This window comes from Gadus chalcogrammus, chromosome 3 (assembly GCF_026213295.1).
Source record: "Gadus chalcogrammus isolate NIFS_2021 chromosome 3, NIFS_Gcha_1.0, whole genome shotgun sequence".
Taxonomy (NCBI): domain Eukaryota; kingdom Metazoa; phylum Chordata; class Actinopteri; order Gadiformes; family Gadidae; genus Gadus; species Gadus chalcogrammus.
Window position 1 is genome coordinate 24,095,627 of NC_079414.1, and position 21,981 is coordinate 24,117,607.

At 47.2% G+C, this 21,981-nt stretch overlaps 1 protein-coding gene across 2 annotated transcripts; it reads left to right on the top strand.

Annotated features, from left to right (window-relative positions):
* Positions 1-4,405: 4,405 nt before the first annotated feature.
* Positions 4,406-21,308, top strand: gne (glucosamine (UDP-N-acetyl)-2-epimerase/N-acetylmannosamine kinase). 2 transcript variants are annotated; one of them, XM_056586871.1, is made up of 14 exons: positions 4,406-4,547; positions 9,174-9,245; positions 9,431-9,585; positions 10,339-10,585; positions 10,780-10,984; positions 11,587-11,739; positions 12,102-12,314; positions 12,733-12,820; positions 14,361-14,571; positions 14,751-14,880; positions 15,788-16,009; positions 16,501-16,683; positions 17,395-17,511; positions 19,611-21,308. In XM_056586871.1, exons 2-14 carry the CDS (start codon positions 9,213-9,215, stop codon positions 19,844-19,846), a joined length of 2,193 nt encoding a protein of 730 aa, XP_056442846.1. In that variant the 5' UTR covers positions 4,406-4,547; positions 9,174-9,212; the 3' UTR covers positions 19,847-21,308. The 2 variants fall into 2 exon arrangements, with proteins under 2 accessions (XP_056442846.1, XP_056442845.1); XM_056586870.1 differs by lacking the exon at positions 4,406-4,547 and adding an exon at positions 6,114-6,728.
* The last annotated feature ends 673 nt before the right edge of the window (positions 21,309-21,981 follow it).

The following is a 21,981-nucleotide window of genomic DNA, read 5'->3' on the forward strand; positions in this document are numbered from 1 at the left end:
CACACACACACACACACACACACACACACACACACACACACACACACACACACACACACACACACACACACACACACACATACTCACATACACATTTTAGTACATTTAACTTGCACTTGCATGAATGTATGTTACATTGTACTGTGTATTACTGAAAGTCTAAGGCACACAAGCAACACAATGAGATGGATCATAAGATCACAAAGAGAGGCACAGCGTGACTGATCACAAGGGACGATGATGCTAGGGGCGTGAACGGTGGTCAGGGCAGAAGGCCATTCCCCTTAGCCTGATGAACGAGTTGCTGTTTGCCATCTCATAGTCCTCGGAATCACCAGACCAGGTGGGCCAGGAGGAGCAGATGTACCGCAGGTTGGGGGCTGGTGATGTCAGCACAGGGGAGGAGGGAGTTCTCCGATTGGCCGAAGGGAAAGTAACGCCTCTTCTTTTACTTTGACGACACTATCACAGTACCCTTCATCGCTCTATCTTCTATCATTGCCATCGTATGAAAACAAACATGCAAATAGGTTTGCTTACAAGTGGAACATATAAAAAAGGATAATGATGGCGTAGTGACGCATAAAAAGTTTAATGTAGCCGATTTTGACATAAACCCTGACTTAGCGAGATTCCATTGTTGGGAGAATATGTGTGTGTGGTGTGTTAATACATATTGCATCAGCATACAAGCTTAATATGATATAAAAATCTATCTCTCTCACACGCACAAACACACCCGCATTCACAGACATGCACTCACACAACCACACACACACACACACACACACACACACACACACACACACACACACCCACGCACACACACACACACACGTTGATACACATACATAAGCACAGATGACACACGCACCCAATTTATTGTATGCTGAGATTGCACAATGTCATGTATGCATACGAAAGAGAGAAAGGGAGGGGGAAGGGGAGAGCAAGGTTTAAAAAGAGAAAGAGAGAGAGAGAGAGAGAGAGAGAGAGAGAGAGAGAGAGAGAGAGAGAGAGAGAGAGAGAGAGAGAGAGAGAGAGAGAGAGAGAGAGAGAGAGAGAGAGAGAGAGAGAGAGAGAGAGAGAGATGGAAGGCTTCTCTCAGCGGAATAAATATGACCTCAATCAACCTGCTGTCTTGTATATATATGAACATGTATATATGTGTGTATATATATATATATATATATGTATGCATGCATAATTTTTTACATGTAAGTACATATTTAGAAACATATCTATATTTGATGGTTTCTTTTTAACAGGATGAATGTATAGATTCATAAATAAAGCAGGACCTAGCCTTCTCTCTCTCAACCCCCCCCCCCTCTCTCTCTCTCCCCCCTCCCTCTCTCTCTCTTCAACTCTCCCCCCATCCCCCCCAATCTCTCTCTCTCTCTCTGTGTCAGTAGGGTTCTCTCCTCTTGAAGACGGTAAATCAGTGTCCATTGATTATATGTTCGCTTTCATGTCCTGCAAACACGCACACACACACACACACACACACACACACACACACACACACACACACACACACACACACACACACACACACACACACACACACACACACACACACACACACAATCTGCTGATGTTGGTTTTTTTAGGGCGGCAGAGGTGTCCACGTGTGTGTGCGTGTGTTCCGTGTGTGTGTGTGTGTGTGTGTGTGTGTGTGTGTGTGTGTGTGTGTGTGTGTGTGTGTGTGTGTGTGTGTGTGTGTGTGTGTGTGTGTGTGTGTGTGTGTGTGTGTGTGTGTGTGTGTATGTGTGTGTGTGTGTGTTTGTGTGTGTGGGTGCTTGTGTGGATGCGCCCGGGCACTTCTCTCCCAGGATCATGCATATTTGATGATGCTAAGGCCTGTGAAGTAGGACCTCTGACTGCCTGGACCACCATTTCTCTCCGCTATCTCACCCCCTCACCCCCCCCCCCCCCTCACCCACACCACGGCTCATTGCTCTGGACACCACCAGCAGCCATCCAATTACTGCAAATACTTTTATTTAAATAAGCAAACATTTGTGTAGGTTAAAAAACACAACATCTGCACACGGCTGTGTACATCGTGATGAATTCGACTGTCTCTGTTGTGTTTCTCTGTGTACGCCGGCTCGCGCTCCGTGTCTGACTTTGCAGATATGCAGTCGGCTGACCTTGAGAGCCCCTCCTTGGCTTCCCTTGCAGTGGCTTCGCAGATCAGACACGGCTCTGTCGCCCCCTCGTGGTTTACTAGCGAACTAGCGTGGGCTACAATTTGAGAGCTGCGCGATGGTGTGTGACGACCCGCCACGAGTACACTGGGACATAAAAAATAAATCACGTGACGAGGAGAGGCGTGTGTGTTTGACAGATCCTCCTCTTTAATACATGTCTAGTGGCAGTGGAGGGAGAGGAGAGGAGATGAGGGAGAAGGAGAAGAGAGTATCAGAGGAGAGGGGGAGGGGCAGGACCGTTTCTCGCTTTTAGGGGATCCTATGAAAGAGGTTGCTTGGGGGCCCCCTAGCGTTTTGAAACTAGGGTGGGGGATTCCTAATCCACTAAGGTGATCCGGGGGCCTGCATTAAATATTTAGATGCATCAATTCATCGTCGTTAATTAAGAGGAAAGGAGGCTAGATCCTGGTAAACTCGTAGCTCTTAGACACTAGCATATAGCAGCCTTAAAAATACTTTAATATTGAAGTAGATTTGCTTACAAGACACATCTTTTGCAGCGGCTTACAAATAACGTTTATAGATCTTAGCAGCCTATCTATATTTGTTTATTTTATTTGTTTAGGTTTAGTATTAGGTATTAGTTTTAGTTGTACATGCTTTCACAAAACACACGAGGGCGCTGATGTGCCAAGGAAGACCGATAATTTTAATAAAAACATAAAATGGCATCTTGAGGCCCCCTGGTGGATCCGGGCGCCAATGCAACCACATAGTCCGCATATAGGAGGCCGAGAGAAATGTATGAGTTGAGACTGTGATGGAACTAGTTCAGGCTGTTATCTTATTGCATCTCTTCCTTTCTCTATCACTTTCCTCTCAATTCTTTAGAAAAACACGCGCACAAACACACACACACACACGCGCACACACACACACACACACACACACACACACACACACACACACACACACACACACACACACACACACACACACACACACACACACACACACACACACACACTAACACATACAGACAGAGAGACAGACAGACAGACAGACAGACAGACAGACAGACAGACAGACAGACAGACAGACAGACAGACAGACAGACAGACAGACAGACAGACAGACAGACAGACAGACAGACAGACAGACAGACAGACAGACAGACAGACACAGTGGCGCAACTGCCTACTTTCTGGGGGGTATGCAGACACATATCCGGTGTTTTTTTAGGGGCAGCCTTTCGAAGATGCTCTGCCAGTGTAACATCATACCGTGCTATAAGAGATCAAGGATACCCAGAACATTTCCATTTCTAGGATGTCCTAACTGTGCATTTTTTCCCCCTCAGTGGCAGGTTTCTTTCTGCAAGGAAGAGTATGCAGTCGATCACTCTAGTCAACAGGCTCTCTGCAATTCACTATTTTACCTAGGCATAAGCGGGATGCCAATACTTTCCACATCAGATAAGCATTTATGTGGTAACCACTTGTTTCATGGTGCTTCAGTATCTTTGAAAGACACTACCAGTTATTATACCCCACCACAAGGCGCGTGTCAGCAACTCTAGCTTCACCAAAAAGCTTACAAGCAAAACAATAGACTCTGTTAGTGTTAACTGTTGGAGTACAGTAACCGGGGTGGGAAAAATAATCGATTCTTTGATGCATCGCAATACTGTGTAGAACGATTCAGTCTCGATTCAGATACGATAATAATCTTTATTTATTTTTTTGGATTATTAATTTATTAACTTTTGGATTATTAACGGAGTTATAAAGTATCAACTTTTACTCCGTTTTTACTGGTTATATTGACATAAAACAAAGACTTGCATAGAGATTGAAGTAAAACTACAAAAAAAATACACACGCACGCGCCCACCCAGCAAACTGCATGGCTGCTGTTGCATGTGTGTGTGCATGAAGTCTATAAACATATATATATATATATATATATATATATATATATATATATATATATATATATATATATATATATATATATATATATGTATTTTGCATAGATATAGTGTGTAGTTATTTCATTTTGAACACTTACTCTTAGTATATACTTATCCTATCTTGTTTGATTTGCTCTCTCCTTTTCTTAACTGCTGTAACACCGGATGATTTGCATTATACCTCATCAATAAAGCCTTATCTAATGAGATACATTTTTTGGAGTTCATACCCCGTAATAGAACTACATATCCCAGTGGCACCTTGCGGTCTCTTGCATTGATAGCTTATCCGAGGGTCTTCTTCTGCGTAGTTTATCTGGAGCCTGGATTGCCCCATGCCGATGATAGAAACTCCCCACACCAGCCTTTTACTTTACAGTCTGTCGTGAGATGAGGCGGACGAGTCTGGCCATTTAAAGGTATGTTTCCTGACTTGCCTTGTTTTACATGGATCGTGTGGTTACTGGGTTAGCTAGCGATCTAGTCAGTGTTGGTTGAAAACTTATTCCAACTTCGATATATCATGCTTTTAACGTGAGTGGGTTTTTTATTACTTTGCATCGCTAATAAAAGACACCCATAGCATCGTCATAGTCCCATACACGATGTGTTAGAATCGCCAAAAAACTTGTATGAATTAAAAGTATGTAGAGTCGTAGTGGCTGAACTCGGGGATGAGCTAATGCAGTTAGCTGCGATGCTTTAATGGCAGCTCTTTGCTCTGGAATGCTGCTAATGCTATCTATCTTAATATTTATCATGAGACAATATTGCTTGACCGGTTTGTTTACAGACAATCTTGCTCAACCATGGTACTGAAGGGGTTGATTCAACAACATGTTTTATTTGCCTAGGAGATGCCAAAATCCTGTTCAGTGTCATAGTTAGTTGAGTGAGTGAATGAATGAAGGAAGGGCGATGACCGTCATGATGTGTCGGTTTAGTGGGTGTGTTGTCACAGTGGGTGCGTGCGTGGGTGTCTTCCCCATCCTCTTACTGGTGCACAGTGAAGCGCAAGGTCTGACACTTGACCAGTGTTTACACTTGATCTGAAACACGGAAGCCCTCTTTTGAGTCCATGTCTTTGACGGAGACGAGATAAAGCGACACTAGCGAAATCAAAATATCTTCGTTGTAGTTATGTCCTGTGGTTATAAAACTTGGTTGTTAGAGCGTGATATGGCTCCAGTAGATAGAGATTCAAGAGTTGTATTGGTCACATGCATACAAGAAATGAAAAGGTGGCAGTGTCTGCAGAGATTGTGCAACATTCCTAAATATTAAATATTAAAATAAGGTGAGAAATAAAATAACAATTAAACAAATTAGCCCTAATGTAGAATACAAATCTGAAACAGTTTGAAAAATACAAATGTGCAAAACAAATAATAAATAGAGGTAAATGGATAAAAATAATTGAGATGAGGTAGTCTATGTTATATCTATTGTCTGCATGTGTGCATGAATTGGACAGCATGTATGACTTGGTTGGGGGGCATGTCGGCCTGGGGATAGAAACTCTGTCTCAGTCGCTCTGTTTTCTCTTCATGACAATGGAGGCATATCGGGTATATCAGCTATGTTAGATATGTTTAAATGCAAATCTCTTCGAAGGTGGGTAAACCTTTCAGCCAACAAGTCATCCTCGCGTGTAGGGCTGCCTCGTTGGACTATGTTCAAAACAAATGGATTCTGACATTTTGAGGCTACTTGGAATGCCTATGAATGGATGAATAATAAACAGCGTCTTCAGTGAGCCTCTAAAGTCAGTTGAGAGAGAGAGAGAGAGAGAGAGAGAGAGAGAGAGAGAGAGAGAGAGAGAGAGAGAGAGAGAGAGAGAGAGAGAGAGAGAGAGAGAGAGAGAGAGAGAGAGAGAGAGAGAGAGAGAGAGAGAGAGAGAGAGAGAGAGAGAGAGAGAGAGAGAGAGAGAATCGTCATTGCTGTTTGTTTAAGCAGCAACAGGATATCCTGGTTCATTATCATGTAGCATCTCAAGACTTTGACTGTACCTTGAGAACATACTCTAATTTTGACAGCTGTCCACTCTTAAGCTTAGCACTGCGTTAGATGTAGAGAATGGCTGAATGATGGAGAAACTGGTATAGTCTCTGTTGGTCTGGGTGACTTTATGATATATATACAAAGAATAGTGTCTGTGGCCCTGGGTACTTTATAAAAAGTATTAAACATTGTAGAGTTATTACACCCAATATATTGGGTAGCGTAGACTTCGTGGTGGCCAATAGTTGAGCAATCTCATTTGACCACAGGGCTCCTAACCAATTCCTGGGGAATTGTAAACTGGGCCCCTCCCCCCTCGAGCTCAGCCAACCAGGAGGCTTGACGTCAGCTTGTCACCAGCGGAGGGAGCCTCCCCTCCCCCAGTGCTGCATAATTGTGGCTTTCTGCCTCTCCGCTCCTCCCCGCCTCCCCTTATTCTGGTGGATGGAGCTAGCCTGGAATTAGCAGACCGAAGCATAGCATACGACAGACAGACAGACAGCCAGACAGACAGACAGACAGACAGGTAGTGACAGACCGACAACAGTGTGTGTGTTAGTATGGAATCAAGCTTTAAATCTGTCGGCAGGAACCCCCATGTGAGTCAGAAACCTTTATTTTCATCTTGCTGTCTTAACATCTGTCTGCCCCTCTCTCTCCCTGTATCTCTCTCTCTCTCTCTCTCTCTCTCTCTCTCTCTCTCTCTCTCTCTCTCTCTCTCTCTCTCTCTCTCTCTCTCTCTCTCTCTCTCTCTCTCTCTCTCTCTCTCTCTCTCTCTCTCTCTCTCTCTCTCTCTCTCTCTCTCTCTCTCTCTCTCTCTCTCTCTCTCTCTCTCTCTCTCTCTCTCTCTGTGTGTGTGTCTCTGTCTTTGGCATCTCTCTCTCTCTGTCTTTGGCATCTCTGTGTCTGTGTGTAGCATCTATCCTCCGGTAGCATCTATAGCTCTCGATTACCAGTCGCCTCTCTCTAGAGTTTCCTCTGTGTTCAGTGTCTTGATACACGTCTCTGCTTCCTGCATGAGCCGGCTCAAGTATGTGTGTGTTTGAGGGGGGGGGCGCTTGTTTGTATCTTGGCATGGTGCCAGAGGGGTGGGTCATGTGGGTTGTGAATCTTAACCGGCGTGTTGCCAACCATACGTGGACCTTGTGACACATCCTCCAGTATTGTGTCCCCCCTTACAGGACTCCCTTAACTAATATAGTGTTTCCTCCCCAATCATCAAAGATCCAATGGGGATGTTTATTTGGTAGATTTGGCAGCAGCCATTTTGATCTGTTCATGCTTCATCTGCTGGATCAGGTGACCCACACTTGGGGGGTGTGTTGGGGACAGACTGGACCCAGTGAGTGTGTGTGTGTGTGTGTGTGTGTGTGTGTGTGTGTGTGTGTGTGTGTGTGTGTGTGTGTGTGTGTGTGTGTGTGTGTGTGTGTGTGTGTGTGTGTGTGTGTGTGTGTGTGTGTCCTTGGTGCGTGTGGTCAAATATTTACTCCAGGGTTTGACCGGTAGATCAGTCAGCTCATTCAGTTTAATTAGAACCCTACTTTGACCGGATGATAAGATATCAATGTTTTAATAATCAAGAGGCAGCATAAGACATAAGCTTAAAAACATAATACATAGTGTAACATACATAAAGTATAAGGTTACATGCATAAGAAATAGGATTACAGACTTAAGATGTAATTGTAACTATGAGATATAGTGTTACATGCATAATACATAGTTAAAAACATAAGACAAAGCGTTTCAATACACATAGGGATGCAGTAATAAGACACAGGGTTATACCCTGATAACAGTGTCATGAATACAATCACCATAGACCCTCCTGCACATCATACAGGTATCTCCAGTTCAACAGTAACTGTCAGTTCAGTTATAGAATAAACACGCGCCTGCCAGCCTGTGGGTGTGGTTGGGTGTTGGTTGCCTTTGTTTTTTTGTATTCAGATTTTATGTTTTTACGGCCAACTACAATACACACACAGTGTGCTTGATGCACAACCTATCGCAAGCGGGATATGGCCCTATGACGTGTGCTGGCAATTTTCCTGTCAAACGGGGAAGCGCTGCACAACAGGAACCTGAAACCGAACCTGAACTGAGTCAGGCCCGTTTTGAATTGTAACTTGGTTACCTTTTAATACTTTCCTGTAAAATAAAACTAAATAAATAAATAATAGCCTTAAGATTCATGAGCTTTTATTTTGACTTCAGGGATTGTTCCTTTAAACATAGAACATTGCTTTAACATTTCGATTCGATACTTACCAAAAATACTGGTATTTTTTGTAAGCCTACAAATGATTATGAATATTGTCACCTCTTCCCTCCATCAGTCTGAATAGAAGGAATGCTTAAACACAGCCTACAAATACCTGTTGTGGGGTGAGGCAGCTGGTATTGTGTGTCTGCCTGTTGACCCACTAGTCATTCATGCATGATTTTCAAGTTTCGGGCTACGACACCATGGCAACACGGTTCCTCCAAGGCTAGGCCTAAACCTAGCCAACGGGCACGCTGATACAAGATGTACCTTTAGACCAACATCATCACTGCTGGAGCACGCACAGCCGGTGTGTTCACCAACCACCCCCAATAAAAAAACAAAAACAAAGAAGCCGCAGTTATAGCCGCAATAACACTCCCTACCAGCAGGTGGCAGTAGTCCGTATTTGTCCTAATGTCATTCAAAAAGGGACACCGAAAGACCTAGGACTGCGGGCTGGACGTGGTGTGACAGGGACTCTCTCAAAATTGGAGAAGAAAGAAAGCACGCCCTTTGTTTTTGCAGAAAATAATTTCTGTGATTTGCTGGCCAGTCTAGTGGCATCACAGAAAACCAAGGCCCAGAAACTACTCATGGTTTATTTTTAATTGGTTGTTGTTTCAAGAGCTTAGTTTAATATGTATCGTAAGAGCTGTTTGACCTCTGTCTGTCTGTCTGTCTGTCTTTCTCTCTTTCTCATTAAGAACTGTATTGTGTTCCTCTGTCTCGCTCTCTCATTAAACACTACACTGTTGGTCCATTTCTCTCTCATTAGCAACTCTACTACCTGAACTTGCAGAGAAGAAGTGAGAAAATGGAGCGAGGAATGATGGAGGAACAGAATCAGGTACTGCCTTCCTGTCTGTCTGTCTGTCTGTCTCTGTTGGCCTGTCTGTCTCTATCGGCCTGTTTTCTGTCTGTCGGTCTTCTGTTTCTATCTTTATGTCTGTCAGTGTCTAAGTCTGTGTGTCTTTTGTTTTTGTAGCTTGAAGTAGTAAGTAAGTGTGTGTGTGTGTGTGTGTGTGTTGCCAGATGGTGTCTAAGAGGAAGCTGAGGGTGTGTGTCGCTACCTGCAACCGCGCCGACTACTCCAAGCTAGCTCCCATCATGTTTGGGCTCAAAGCCCACCCGGAGAGCTTCGAGCTGGAGGTGATGGTCCTGGGCTCGCATCTCATCGATGACTATGGGTAAGCGCCCCAAGGGTCGATGTGAGGGTCTAAACCCCCACCCCCAACCCCACCCCCAACCCCCCGGAGGGAACCGTCCAGAATACCCCGGCCCTGTGCCTTCAGGGCAAGGCAGTGTGGCATCTGGCTGACTGGGATCCATCTCGTAGAAGAATCACCTACAAGTCTCAAAATCCGTTCTTTGTCTTTGTAAAACAATGCCACAGAACCGTAAAGTCAGGTCGTCAGAAAAAAAAAAAGGAAGAGGCGTGGGTCACGTGGGTTGTGAGTCTTAAGCTGTGTGTTGCCAACCATGCGTGGACCTTGTGACACCTCCTCCAGTGTTGTGTCCCCCTACAGGAATTTGAATAGCGCACCCGACCTCCCAAACAGGTTTGCCGGGCAAAGCGGCATGGTATCTAAGCAACCATCTCTGTACTGACGTTGGCAGTTCACTCACTGTTTAGTGGCTAGTTTCTCATGTTTTTTTTAAGAGACCTTTTTTGAAATGCACAATCCCCCCCCCGACCCCATCTGCCCCGGAGGCCCCCCCACCCCCAGGTTAGGAACCAGTGCTCTCGATGGTGTTCTTCCAACACAAACTCTCTCTTACGCTCTCACAGGGTTATGGATCTAAGAGAGCACTTTGACTGTCACTGTGTGCTACCTACCACCACTCAGTCGTTGTTATGAACTCAAACTTGAGTTTGAGGGTGCAGAAATGAAATCCGCATCTGGCCAATCCTATGTGTTGGTAACGACCAACCCCTCCAGGAACACGTTCCGGATGATCGAGCAGGACGACTTCGACGTGAGCTCCAAGCTGCACACCATCGTGCGGGGGGAGGACGAGGCGGCCATGGTGGAGAGCGTGGGCCTGGCCCTGGTCAAGCTGCCCGACGTGCTGCAGCGCCTGCGCCCCGACATCCTGGTCGTCCACGGCGACCGCTTCGACGCCCTGGCGCTGGCCACCGCCGCCGCCCTCATGAACATCAGGATCCTGCACCTGGAGGGGGGAGAGGTGGGTGAACGGGGGGGGGGGGGGGGGGTGGTGGGGGAGCAGAGGAAGGTTGGGGGGGGGGACGCGGTTGAGGGAAACACACCTGTTAACAAAAGTGTGTTTGGGAAACCATCATTATATTCTTTCCTAATTTTCTTTTCAACCATCTCTCCGTTCTCCCCTGATGCCCCCCCCCCCTCCATCCCCCCGTCCAGGTGAGCGGGACGATCGACGACTCCATCCGCCACGCCATCAGTAAGCTGTCCCACTACCACGCCTGCTGCACGCGCAGCGCCGAGCAGCACCTCATCGCCATGTGCGAGGACCACAGCCGCATCCTGCTGGCCGGCTGCCCCTCCTACGACAAGCTGCTGTCGCCCACCAAGAACAACCACCTGGACACCATCCACACCTGGCTGGGTGAGGGCCGGGCACATAGGGGGGATGCTCGTCTGTTTGCACATGTACTTATGTGTGTGTGTGTTAGGGTTGCCGCGGTATACGGTATTACCGGTGCTACCGGTGTTTATATTTTTATTTTCTTCAGTAATAAAAAAAAAAATTCTGTATAAATGAATAATATAATTATAATTAAGAAAATTAAAATGCGTAGAATAGGCCACAGTTCTGCTCTGTGCGGAAGAGGATTGGCGCGCTTCCTTGCAAGACCGGTAACCATAGCAACCCCGGTAAACAAACCCCGCGAAGCCCAATCCCTACGTGAGCTCCCCGCGCTACGGCCATCCGGAGGCGCACAGAGCTTTTGGCCGTGATATTATGATAGATAAAATTATATTATACTATTATATATAGAACGTTATTATAAGACGCCGGGAATTGGCGCGCTGCCAGCCGCTGTCACCGAGTGTGAGAGGAGAGTTGACGGAGAAGATGGCGGTTGACCTATGGTTTCAAAGGTTATACCGTTTATACCGGTAATACCGGTGTTGACACGAGCGTATTACTCGGTGTGAAAATGTCCACACCGCGGCAACCCTAGTGTGTGTGTGTGTGTGTGTCAGGGGACATGGTGCAGGAGAACCAGTACATCGTGGCCCTGCAACACCCGGTCACCACGGACATCCAGGGCTCCATCAAGATCTACGGCCTCATGCTGGATGCCCTCATCTCCTTCAACAAGAAGACGCTCATCCTGTTCCCCAACATCGACGCAGGTCTGACTCCACTGTTATAACTGTTATACTTTAGTGAACTCATATTATGCTATTATGATTTAGCATCAATATTAATACTGTAGTGAACACATATTATGCCATTATGATTTATCATTAATATCAATACCTTAGTGAACTAGGAACTTAGTGAACTCATTATACTTTTATCATTTGGCGTCAGTGATATTAATAATCATTTAAATTCGGAATATAATATTGTAGACGTTCCATTATTTTTTTATATGCCCCATGGTCATTTTATTTCCGTAGGTATAGCATAGCTTGATACCACACCCTAGTCCCCTTGAACTAATAAACACCACCGCTGAGAGTCTGACGCCGGCTCCTTCCTGTGTCCACAGGAAGTAAGGGGATGGTGCGCGTGATGCGGATGAAGGGCATCGAGCAGCACCCCAACTTCCGGGCGATGAAGCACATCCCGTTCGAGCAGTTCATCCAGCTGGTGGCCCACGCCGGCTGCATGATCGGGAACAGCAGCTGTGGGGTCCGCGAGGCCGGGGCCTACGGGACCCCCGTCATCAACCTGGGCTCCAGACAGACGGGCCGAGAGACAGGTAGACACACAGGGGAAGACAGACAGTGAGACAAAGGGGTACAGACACGGGAAGACAGACAGGTGGAGAGACAGGTAGACACACAAGGGAAGACAGACAGTGAGACAAAGGGGTACAGACACGGTAAGACAGACACGGTAAGACAGACGGGTAGAGAGACAGACGGGCAGAGAGACCGGTAGACACACAGGGTGAAAGGGAGGTGGAGAGAGCCGACAGGGAGAGAGACAGATAGACACAAGGGAAGACAGACGGCAAGACAGACGGGTGGAGGCACAGACGGGGAGAGAGACGGGTAGAAAGACAGGCAGACATTTAGACACTGGTAGAGAGACAGACAGGCAGATGGACAGACAGGTAGCCTGACCAGTAGTTCGAGGTGGGGTGCGATTGTGTAACGTCCCTCTCCTCCCATCAGGGGAGAACGTTCTCCACGTCCGGGACGCTGACACCCACAACAAGATCTACCACGCCTTGGAGCTGCAGTTTGGAAAGCGCTACCCCTGGTGAGACGAGCGGCCTGTACACGCTCAGAGAGTACCTCTACCACCCTACCCTAGGCACCGACCTACAACCCTACCCTAGGCACTGACCTACAACCCTACACCAGGCACCGTCCTACAGCCCTACCCTAGGCACCGACCTACAACCCTACCCTAGGCACCGTCCTACAGTCCTACACTAGGCCTCAACCTACAACCCTACCCTAGGTACTGACCTACAACCCTACCCTAGGCACCGTCCTACAGTCCTACACTAGGCACCGACCTACAACCCTACCCTAGGCACCGTCCTACAGTCCTACCCTAGGCACCGACCTACAGTCCTACCCTAGGCACCGACCTACAGTCCTACCCTAGGCACCGTCCTACAGTCCTACCCTAGGCACCGACCTACAGTCCTACCCTAGCCACCGACCTACAGTCCTACCCTAGGCACTGACCTACACACCTACTAGGGAGTGATAGTGGATGGGTTGCTCTGACATTTCTAGCAACCCATCCACCATCCCGACCTGGCGACACACACCCCATCACTTATGGGGTGGAAAGTCTTTGACCTGTATTGATAACGTGTCTATTGCAAAAAAAAACAACTACTACTACTACTTTCGTCCGTCACAGGATGTAGCTGGTGGTATTGCTGCGTCTCTGTCAGCTGGGGCCGTCTCAGTTCCCCTCGAGGGCGATAAGCGCGGCACAAACAGTGAAACCGTTACTATATATAATAACCGAGAGGTCGCCGTGTCTTGGTGTCTTCAGAACAACATGTCTTATGGAAATGTTTATTACCATTCGGAATAGTAAGGGTGTGTATGTGTTGCCAGGTGGTGATGGTTTATGTGTTGCTAGGGTATGATGGTGTGTATGTGTTGCCAGGTGGTAATGGTGTATGTGTTAGTAGGGAGTGATGGTCTATATGTTGCTAGGTAGTGTTGGTGTATGTTGCCATGTTGTGATGGTGCATGTGTTGCTAGGGAGTGATGGTGTAGGTTTTACTAGGGGGTGATGTCGCTAGGCAGTGATGGGGTATGTGTTGCCAGGTAGTGACGGTGTATGTGTTGCTAGGGATTGACGGTGTATGTGTTGCCAGGGAGTGACGTGTATGTGTTGCCAGGGAGTGACGGTGTATGTGTTGCTAGGGAGTGATGTGTATGTGTTGCTAGTGACTGCGGTGTAGGTGTTGCCAGGTAGTGACGGTGTATATGTTGCTAGGGAGTGACGGTGTATGTGTTGCCAGGTAGTGACGGTGTATATGTTGCTAGGGAGTGACGGTGCATGTGTTGCCAGGTAGTGACGGTGTATGTGTTGCTAGGGATTGACGGTGTATGTGTTGCCAGGGAGTGACGGTGTATGTGTTGCCAGGGAGTGACGGTGTATGTGTTGCTAGGGAGTGATGTATATGTGTTGCTAGTGAGTGCCGGTGTAGGTGTTGCTAGGGAGTGACGGTGTGTGTGTTGCCAGAGAGTGACGGTGTATGTGTTGCCAGGTAGTGACGGTGTAGGTGTTGCTAGGGAGTGACGGTGTACGTGTTGCCGTCCTCCAGCTCTAAGATCTACGGCGACGGGAACGCGGTGCCGCGGATCCTGAAGTTCCTGCGGAGCATCAAGCTAGACGAGCCGCTGCAGAAGAGCTTCTGCTTCCCGCCCGTGAAGGAGGCCTTCTCCCAGGACATCGACCACATCCTGGAGACCCAGTGCGCACTGGCCGTGGACCTGGGGGGCACCAACCTCCGCGTGGCCATCGTCAGCATGAGGGTAGGCGGGCCTCACGGACACGCGCACGGACACACACAGACACATAGACTCACGGACACACACACAGACTCACAGGGACACACACACAGCCACATCCACACACAGTTCAGTTCAATTCAAGAGTCCAGTTGAATGCTCATCTCTGCCCCCCCCCCCCTCCGCTCACGTCTCTCCTCCAGGGGAAGATCATGAGGAAGTACTGTAAGCCCAACCCCAAGACCTACGAGTCCCGGATCCAGCTCATCCTCAGCATGAGCCAGGACGCCATCCAGGATGCTGTCCGCCTCAACTGCAGAATACTGGGAGTCGGTACGAACATGCGCACGTGCGCACAGACACATATGTATGCTCACACATGCAAATAAAAATATATTTACTCAGTAAACACGCACGCACACACCCGTACTGGTGTCATGAAATAGACACGCAAATTAAAGAAAGGTTTTCTTTGAACTCGTGTTCCAAAAGAACACAGGGCAAGTGATCCCCATGTCCGTTAGGCCCATTACGATAGGACGACTGCAGACCCAAAGTATGAAACATGTCATGTGTATTAATATTCAAGATGGGGGGGCCATAGTGCAGGGGCCCACTGAGGACTGGTTCAGTTTGACCTGACTCTCTTGGCTTAGCGTTCTCTAGTAGTGGAGATCTGTAATTCATAGGCATTTTCGGGTGAAGATTTGTGACACACAGCCATGCATCACTGAATTAGCCCATCAGTCGACCAGTCAGGCGCTGTACGGCCGCCCTCCTGAATACAGAAGCCTTAATGGAACATAACCGCGTCTGTACTCTGACCGGCTATTCCGCAGCCGCCGCGACAAAAGTAGATTGCGCTCTTTCTCATTAATTCTATTCTGATGATGATCAACGTTAGTCACATGCAATTATCTTATGCCAACTGTGAAATCCGACTGTGGAACAGAATGCTATTCAAGATGCAGTGTGACAGATTCAGTGGCGTTTCCCTTTCCAACGGTCGTAGGGGCAGCTACGCTGGCCCCTACAGGCCTTTTGTAGATCACTCCTTTTACAATTACTGGGCCTCTACTCGGGTCTTGTATGAGGCCCAGTTTCACATAAGACCCACTGAACGCACAGAGAGGGGCAACCCCTTCACCGATCCAGGACTTTAGCTTTTCCAAAGTAGGTCAAAGTAATTGTAATTCCTACGGCAGTAGCTAACGGTTACCCCTCCGTCTCCCCCTGGCAGGCGTGTCCACGGGGGGGCGGGTCAACCCCCAGGAAGGGGTGATCCTCCACTCCACCAAGCTGATCCAGGAGTGGTCGTCGGTGGACCTGCGCACGCCGCTCTCGGACGCGCTGCACCTCCCCGTGTGGCTGGACAACGACGGCAACTGTGCAGCGCTGGCGGAGAAGAAGTTCGGCCACGGCCAGGGCGTGGAGAACTTCGTCACCATCATCACCGGCACAGGTCAGGAAATACGCCGCACGCACGCACGCACGCACGCACGCGGAGGCTGTGCACACGCATGGCGACCTCACCTGGCCGTCGCCATGACAACTGTAGCGCTTCAGTACCAAGACGACAAACAAGAAGTGTTGTTATGTTTGGGAAGATGAGGAAAACTAGTATAGGACTAGTTAGACTAGTACAGGATTCGCATCTTACTAGTTCTGAACTAGCATTTTGTGAATGACGTCTTCCTCGACTAGGTTGATGTTGAAGAATATGCAACTGAAAGTTTCTTATTCACCGTGGTCTGAAGGTTCAGACCACGTCCAGGATTATCTCTTTTTATACTTTTGTTACAGGAGCTAGAAATACACTTACGATATTTAATATATAATTAGCAGAACCACGTTCCATATACATCTTCCATAATTGTGTGTGTGTCTGTGTGTCTCTGTGTCTGTGTGTGTGTGTGTGTGTGTCTGCGTGTGTTTGTGTCTGTGTGTGGCTAGGTATCGGGGGGGGCATCGTGCACCACCACGAGCTGGTGCACGGCAGCACCTTCTGCGCGGGGGAGCTGGGCCACATCATGGTGTCTCTGGACGGCCCGGAGTGCATGTGCGGCAGCCGGGGCTGCGTGGAGGCCTACGCCTCGGGCATGGCCCTGCAGCGCGAGGCCAAGAGGCTGCACGACGGTAGGGGACCCACTACTCTGCTCAGCCATCAAAGGGCCCCTCGTTTTACCACCGGCCGCGGGCGTGATTCGCCGCCACAAGCCGTTTGAAAATAGGTCCTTCCCCCGTGCCTTGGTGACATCACAGGTGGGCGTGTCCCCCCCCCCCCCCAGATGCATGCTGGGTAGATCAGTCTAGCAGCCTACCACGTGGACTGTAGAAAATGTTGCCTATCTGTCGTCATCACACGTCCTGGTATTCCCACTGCCCCCAGGTTTTCCCATGGCTTACAGAGCATTAATTATCCTGGTATTCCCACTGCCCCCAGGTTTCCCCATGGCTTACAGAGCATTAGTTATCCTGGTATTCCCACTGCCTCCAGGTTCCCCATGGCTTACAGAGCATTAGTTATCCTGGTATTCCCACTGCCTCCAGGTTCCCCATGGCTTACAGAGCATTAGTTATCCTGGTATTCCCACTGCCTCCAGGTTTCCCCATGGCTTACAGAGCATTAGCTATCCTGGTATTCCCACTGCCTCCAGGTTCCCCATGGCTTACAGCGCATTAGTTATCCTGGTATTCCCACTGCCTCCAGGTTCCCCATGGCTTACAGAGCATTAGTTATCCTGGTATTCCCACTGCCTCCAGGTTCCCCCGTGGCTTAACATGAGACCAGGCTGGACCAGGGGAGAGGGGTGTGTGTGTTCATGTGTGGATGTGGGTCTGTTCCAGAGGACCTTCTTATTACGGAGGGGATGGAGTTGAAGAAGGTGGAGGCCGTCAGCGCCGTGCACCTCATCAGCGCCGCCCAGCAGGGGAACGCCAAAGCTCAGGCCGTCCTGAAGACAGGTCAGACACGTGCACGCACTCACACACACATGGAAGGCCGAAAGGGACAAGGCTTACGTCTCGTCAGGACTCCGAACCCTTTTAAATGGAAGTAAAATGCACCGTTTTGGTTACTTTAATGTTTAAGACGCTGTTTTAGACCACTGAAACAGCAGTTTTGGGGTCGACATAAAGCCATTTAAAACAGCGATTTCACAATCAAATGAGCTCCTCTTTAGTTCCTTAGTGTTTTGTTCACATGAATTCGTTATAGTAGGCTACGACATGATGGACAATACATTAAAATATGTGTCCACTACGTGGCATCCAAATATTTAAATACAAAATCCACATTCACTCCATAGTATTCTAATATGCACTCATGTTATGCCAATATTACTGTGCTCTAGCTGTCATCAGTGTTGGGAAAGTTCACTTTCTACGTGAACTAGTTCAAAGTTCAGTTCACAAATTTTAAAATGAACTAGTTCAGTTAAACGTTCATAATTCATAATTTTGAACAAAGTTCACAGTTCCAAAAAATGAACTAGTTCATAGTTCTTATTTCAATATGTTGCTGTGAGCAATTTGTTTTTTCCGGAATTTTGAACATTGAGCCCCCTTTGTGGTTTTTCTAGGATTTAATAGAGTGGTTGAATCAGGTATCGTAGCGAAATACAGTTTCTATTGTGTTTTATTGCACATTGAGCGCACGGAAAGGGGGGGTGTTCACGTTTGGTTGTAGTCTTTTCGCTCGGTTCTAGCCCTACTGTTGGGACGGAGAACCGAGCGAAAAGACTACAACCAAACGTGAACAGCGCCCCTTTCCGTTTCCGGCCAACCAGCAATGATTCTACGAGGTATTCTAGTCCGCTGAGCTATGAGCCAGAGGGATAACGTTATGGATTGTACATATTTATAATTCAAAATTCGTCCCAGCCTTTATATGACAGATACTCTAGGGTCTAGAGCATATAACCGCATTGTCCGATTACAGTTTAATTAATTTTTCACAATTTAACAGCTCTCGTTTTGAAGAATAATCACCGCGCCATTCGTTTCAATGGGAATCGCGACGGTATATACTTTCAACATAAAGTGTACATATTTATAATTTGAAATTCTAAATATTGAAATAAAACTTTATACGACAGATAGTATAGGCTCTATAGCATATAACCGCGTTTTCTGATTGCAGTTTAATGTAACAGTAAACTGACAACACCGCAACTGCAAATTTACCACACGGAGATTACCATGGCAACCGGTCCAACAACACGGCGTTCTGCGCGCGCATCCGCCGTGTTGATGAACAGATAACCCCCTTATTGAACGAAGTTAAACCAAGTGAGCGTGCCGTTCACAGACCCCAGAATGAACGTGTTCACAGTAACGTTCATCAGGCAGTGATACTGTACGTTCAGTTCACGTTCACCCAAAATATGAACGAGTTCATGAACTATCGTTCAATGAACGTGTTCAGGCACAACACTGGCTGTCATTATGTATGAATGAGTAATTGTATTACATGCAGAGGCTGACTTGCCTTCCAGGTTGCTCATTCAGGATAGTACCGGACACACACACACACACAGACAAATACACACACCTGACTACATTGCTATTGTGTTTATCCGGGTGGGTGTGGTGTTGCTTAATGTGGTTTGGGTGTTTCTGTGAATGAAATTGACTGATGATATATACTTTAAATCGCTCTGGATAAAAGTGGCTTCTAAATGACCTCATACTAGTCAATAACATGGCTGTGTTGTTTAATCTGGTTCTGGAGTTTGAACTAGTTCTGGTGTGTAAACGGGTTCTCGTGTTATTACTAGTTCTGGTGTGTAATCTGGTTCTGGTGTTTGAACTAGTTCTGGTGTGTAATGTGGTTCTGGTGTTTGAACGAGTTCTGGTGTGCAATCCGGTTCTGTTGTGTAATCTGGTTCTGGTGTGTAATCTGGTCCTGGTGTGTAATCTGGTTCTGGTGTGTAATCCGGTTCTGGTGTGTAATCCGGTCCTGGTGTGTAATCCGGTTCTGGCGTGTAATCCGGTTCTGGCGTGTAATCCGGTTCTGGTGTGTAATCCGGTTCTTGTGTGTAATCTGGTTGTGGTCTCTGCAGCCTCCACAGCTCTGGGCGTGGCTGTGGTGAACATCCTCCACATGACCAACCCGTCGCTGGTCATCCTGTCGGGGGTGCTGGCGTCGTACTACCAGTCCCCGGTCCAGGACATCATCTCCCAGAGGGCCCTGGCCTCCTCCCAGGGCATCAAGGTCGTGACCTCCGACCTGGAAGAACCTGCTCTGCTGGGTGCCGCCAGTATGGTTCTGGACTACACCACCAGGCGGAGCTGCTAACCAGACCCGGACACACACACGCACGCACAAAAAGACACACACACATACACACATAACACAGGTACACAGACACACAGACAGTCCGAAGCATTGTTATTGTTTGTTTGGTTAACAGCAAACTTTCACTATTTAAATATATCTAGATATAAATAGCTTTATTTATATATATATCTTGATGTATACATATTTAATTTATATGTATATTTATATGAATCATTCCGTTTGAGAGCCAGAAATGGTTTGAATTGTCCAGAGGTCATAATGGAAACTGATTAGCCTGGCCGCCATCTTGGTGCTAAATGCTAGCTGGGTGGGGGGACTGAATGCCCCGCTCAGCGAGCAGCTTGAACCAAAGAAGGCGCAAGGGGACTGGGTTCCACGGAGCCGCACGTTGTTTCTCTCCCAGCAGCCCGCGGTCTCTCTGCGCTGCTGCCATGGCCTTACTTTGCTCGTGCATACGTGATTTGCATTTCCACAAACATGACGTGCCATGAACTAGCATAAAGGAGCCTCTGGTCTCCTTTTATTAATAGGAATATACTTTAGAGTAAGTAATATATATATATATATATATATATATATATATATATATATATATATATATACATCTCCAAATTGAATTTGTTTTTGGCTACTTTCGGGCGCTCTGCGTCGTGCCTGTGGAGCAACAGGACTGAATCTGGATGGGTCTTCATGTGGAACCCCTACCTCAAAGCATTCCTCCACACCCTGTCTACCACGCCAGCCCACACACAGGCTCCGCCCCCCCGCACAGTGGCCCACCCACTACCGACTCGGCCTCGCCCAGGGCTCTACTGTACTTTACTACTCCGCTGTACGCCCTACTGTAGCTAAACTCTACTGGAGGGCCTGATGATGACGTGCGTTTGGCAACGGCCAAGTTGTCTCCGGTGTCTGAGAATCATCTCTTATCGAATGGGAATGAAGAGTCTGAGTGGCGTCAGGATCACAACCTCGCTAGACTGGAAACGATGGGGTTGATGTTACCGCGAGAGGAAACGAAAGGAAGAACAACTGTTTGCTTCACGTATAGATTGCACGAAGGTTGAAAGTGGAAGAACTTGTTCTAATTTGTCAGCACCTATGATTCAATTGAAATGTGCTCCCACGGAGACATGACTGGCCTACTGAACCTGTAATGATTGATTTGGAGCTGTTTTGTTTGTCTGCCAACATCCACGTAATCCTATTGTTTTGTTGACTGTGCACACATGCTTGCATCTTTACAAGGGGACCATTGCTTCCTGCCCACTCTCTCTAAAGTCTCCACACTCTTTCTCCTCGAGGAAATACTGACTTATTTTAGACCTGGCATGAAATGTCAAGTGTAATCTCTTTCTCCTGTTGGGAGTGGTTTTACTACGTCAAAAGTTCCCAATAAAGGAACAGTATTTTGACCTTTATCTACGTTGTCTTTGTGTTTAACCATTCAAATCAATTCGATGTGAGGAGCTTTCTGCTTCTTCTTGGGTCCTTTTGATACTGAGTTATGCCTTTTATTTTCCTAATCCTTCCTAATTCATTATAGTTGTATCAAAAGCAATTATAAAATAATTGTGTTGGAATATATTATTTCATTGTGTGTATGTGTATGAATGTATGTATTGAGACTTGGTATAAAGATTCGCAGCGACTGAGATGGATAGACGTGCATCTTAGAGTACTAGATGGATGGATGAATGGACCTGCAGTTAAGAGTACTAGATGGATGGATGAATGGACCTACATCTTAGAGTACTAGATGGATGGATGAATGGACCTGCAGCTAAGAGTACTAGATGGATGGATGAATGGACCTGCAGCTAAGAGTACTAGATGGATGGATGAATGGACCTGCAGCTAAGAGTACTAGATGGATGGATGAATGGACCTGCAGCTAAGAGTACTAGATGGATGGATGAATGGACCTGCAGCTAAGAGTACTAGATGGATGGATGAATGGACCTGCAGCTAAGAGTACTAGATGGATGGATGAATGGACCTGCAGCTAAGAGTACTAGATGGATGGATGAATGGACCTGCATCAGAGAGTACTAGATGGATGGATGGATGAATGGACCTGCATCTTAGAGTACTAGATGGATGGATGAATGGACCTGCATCTTAGAGTACTA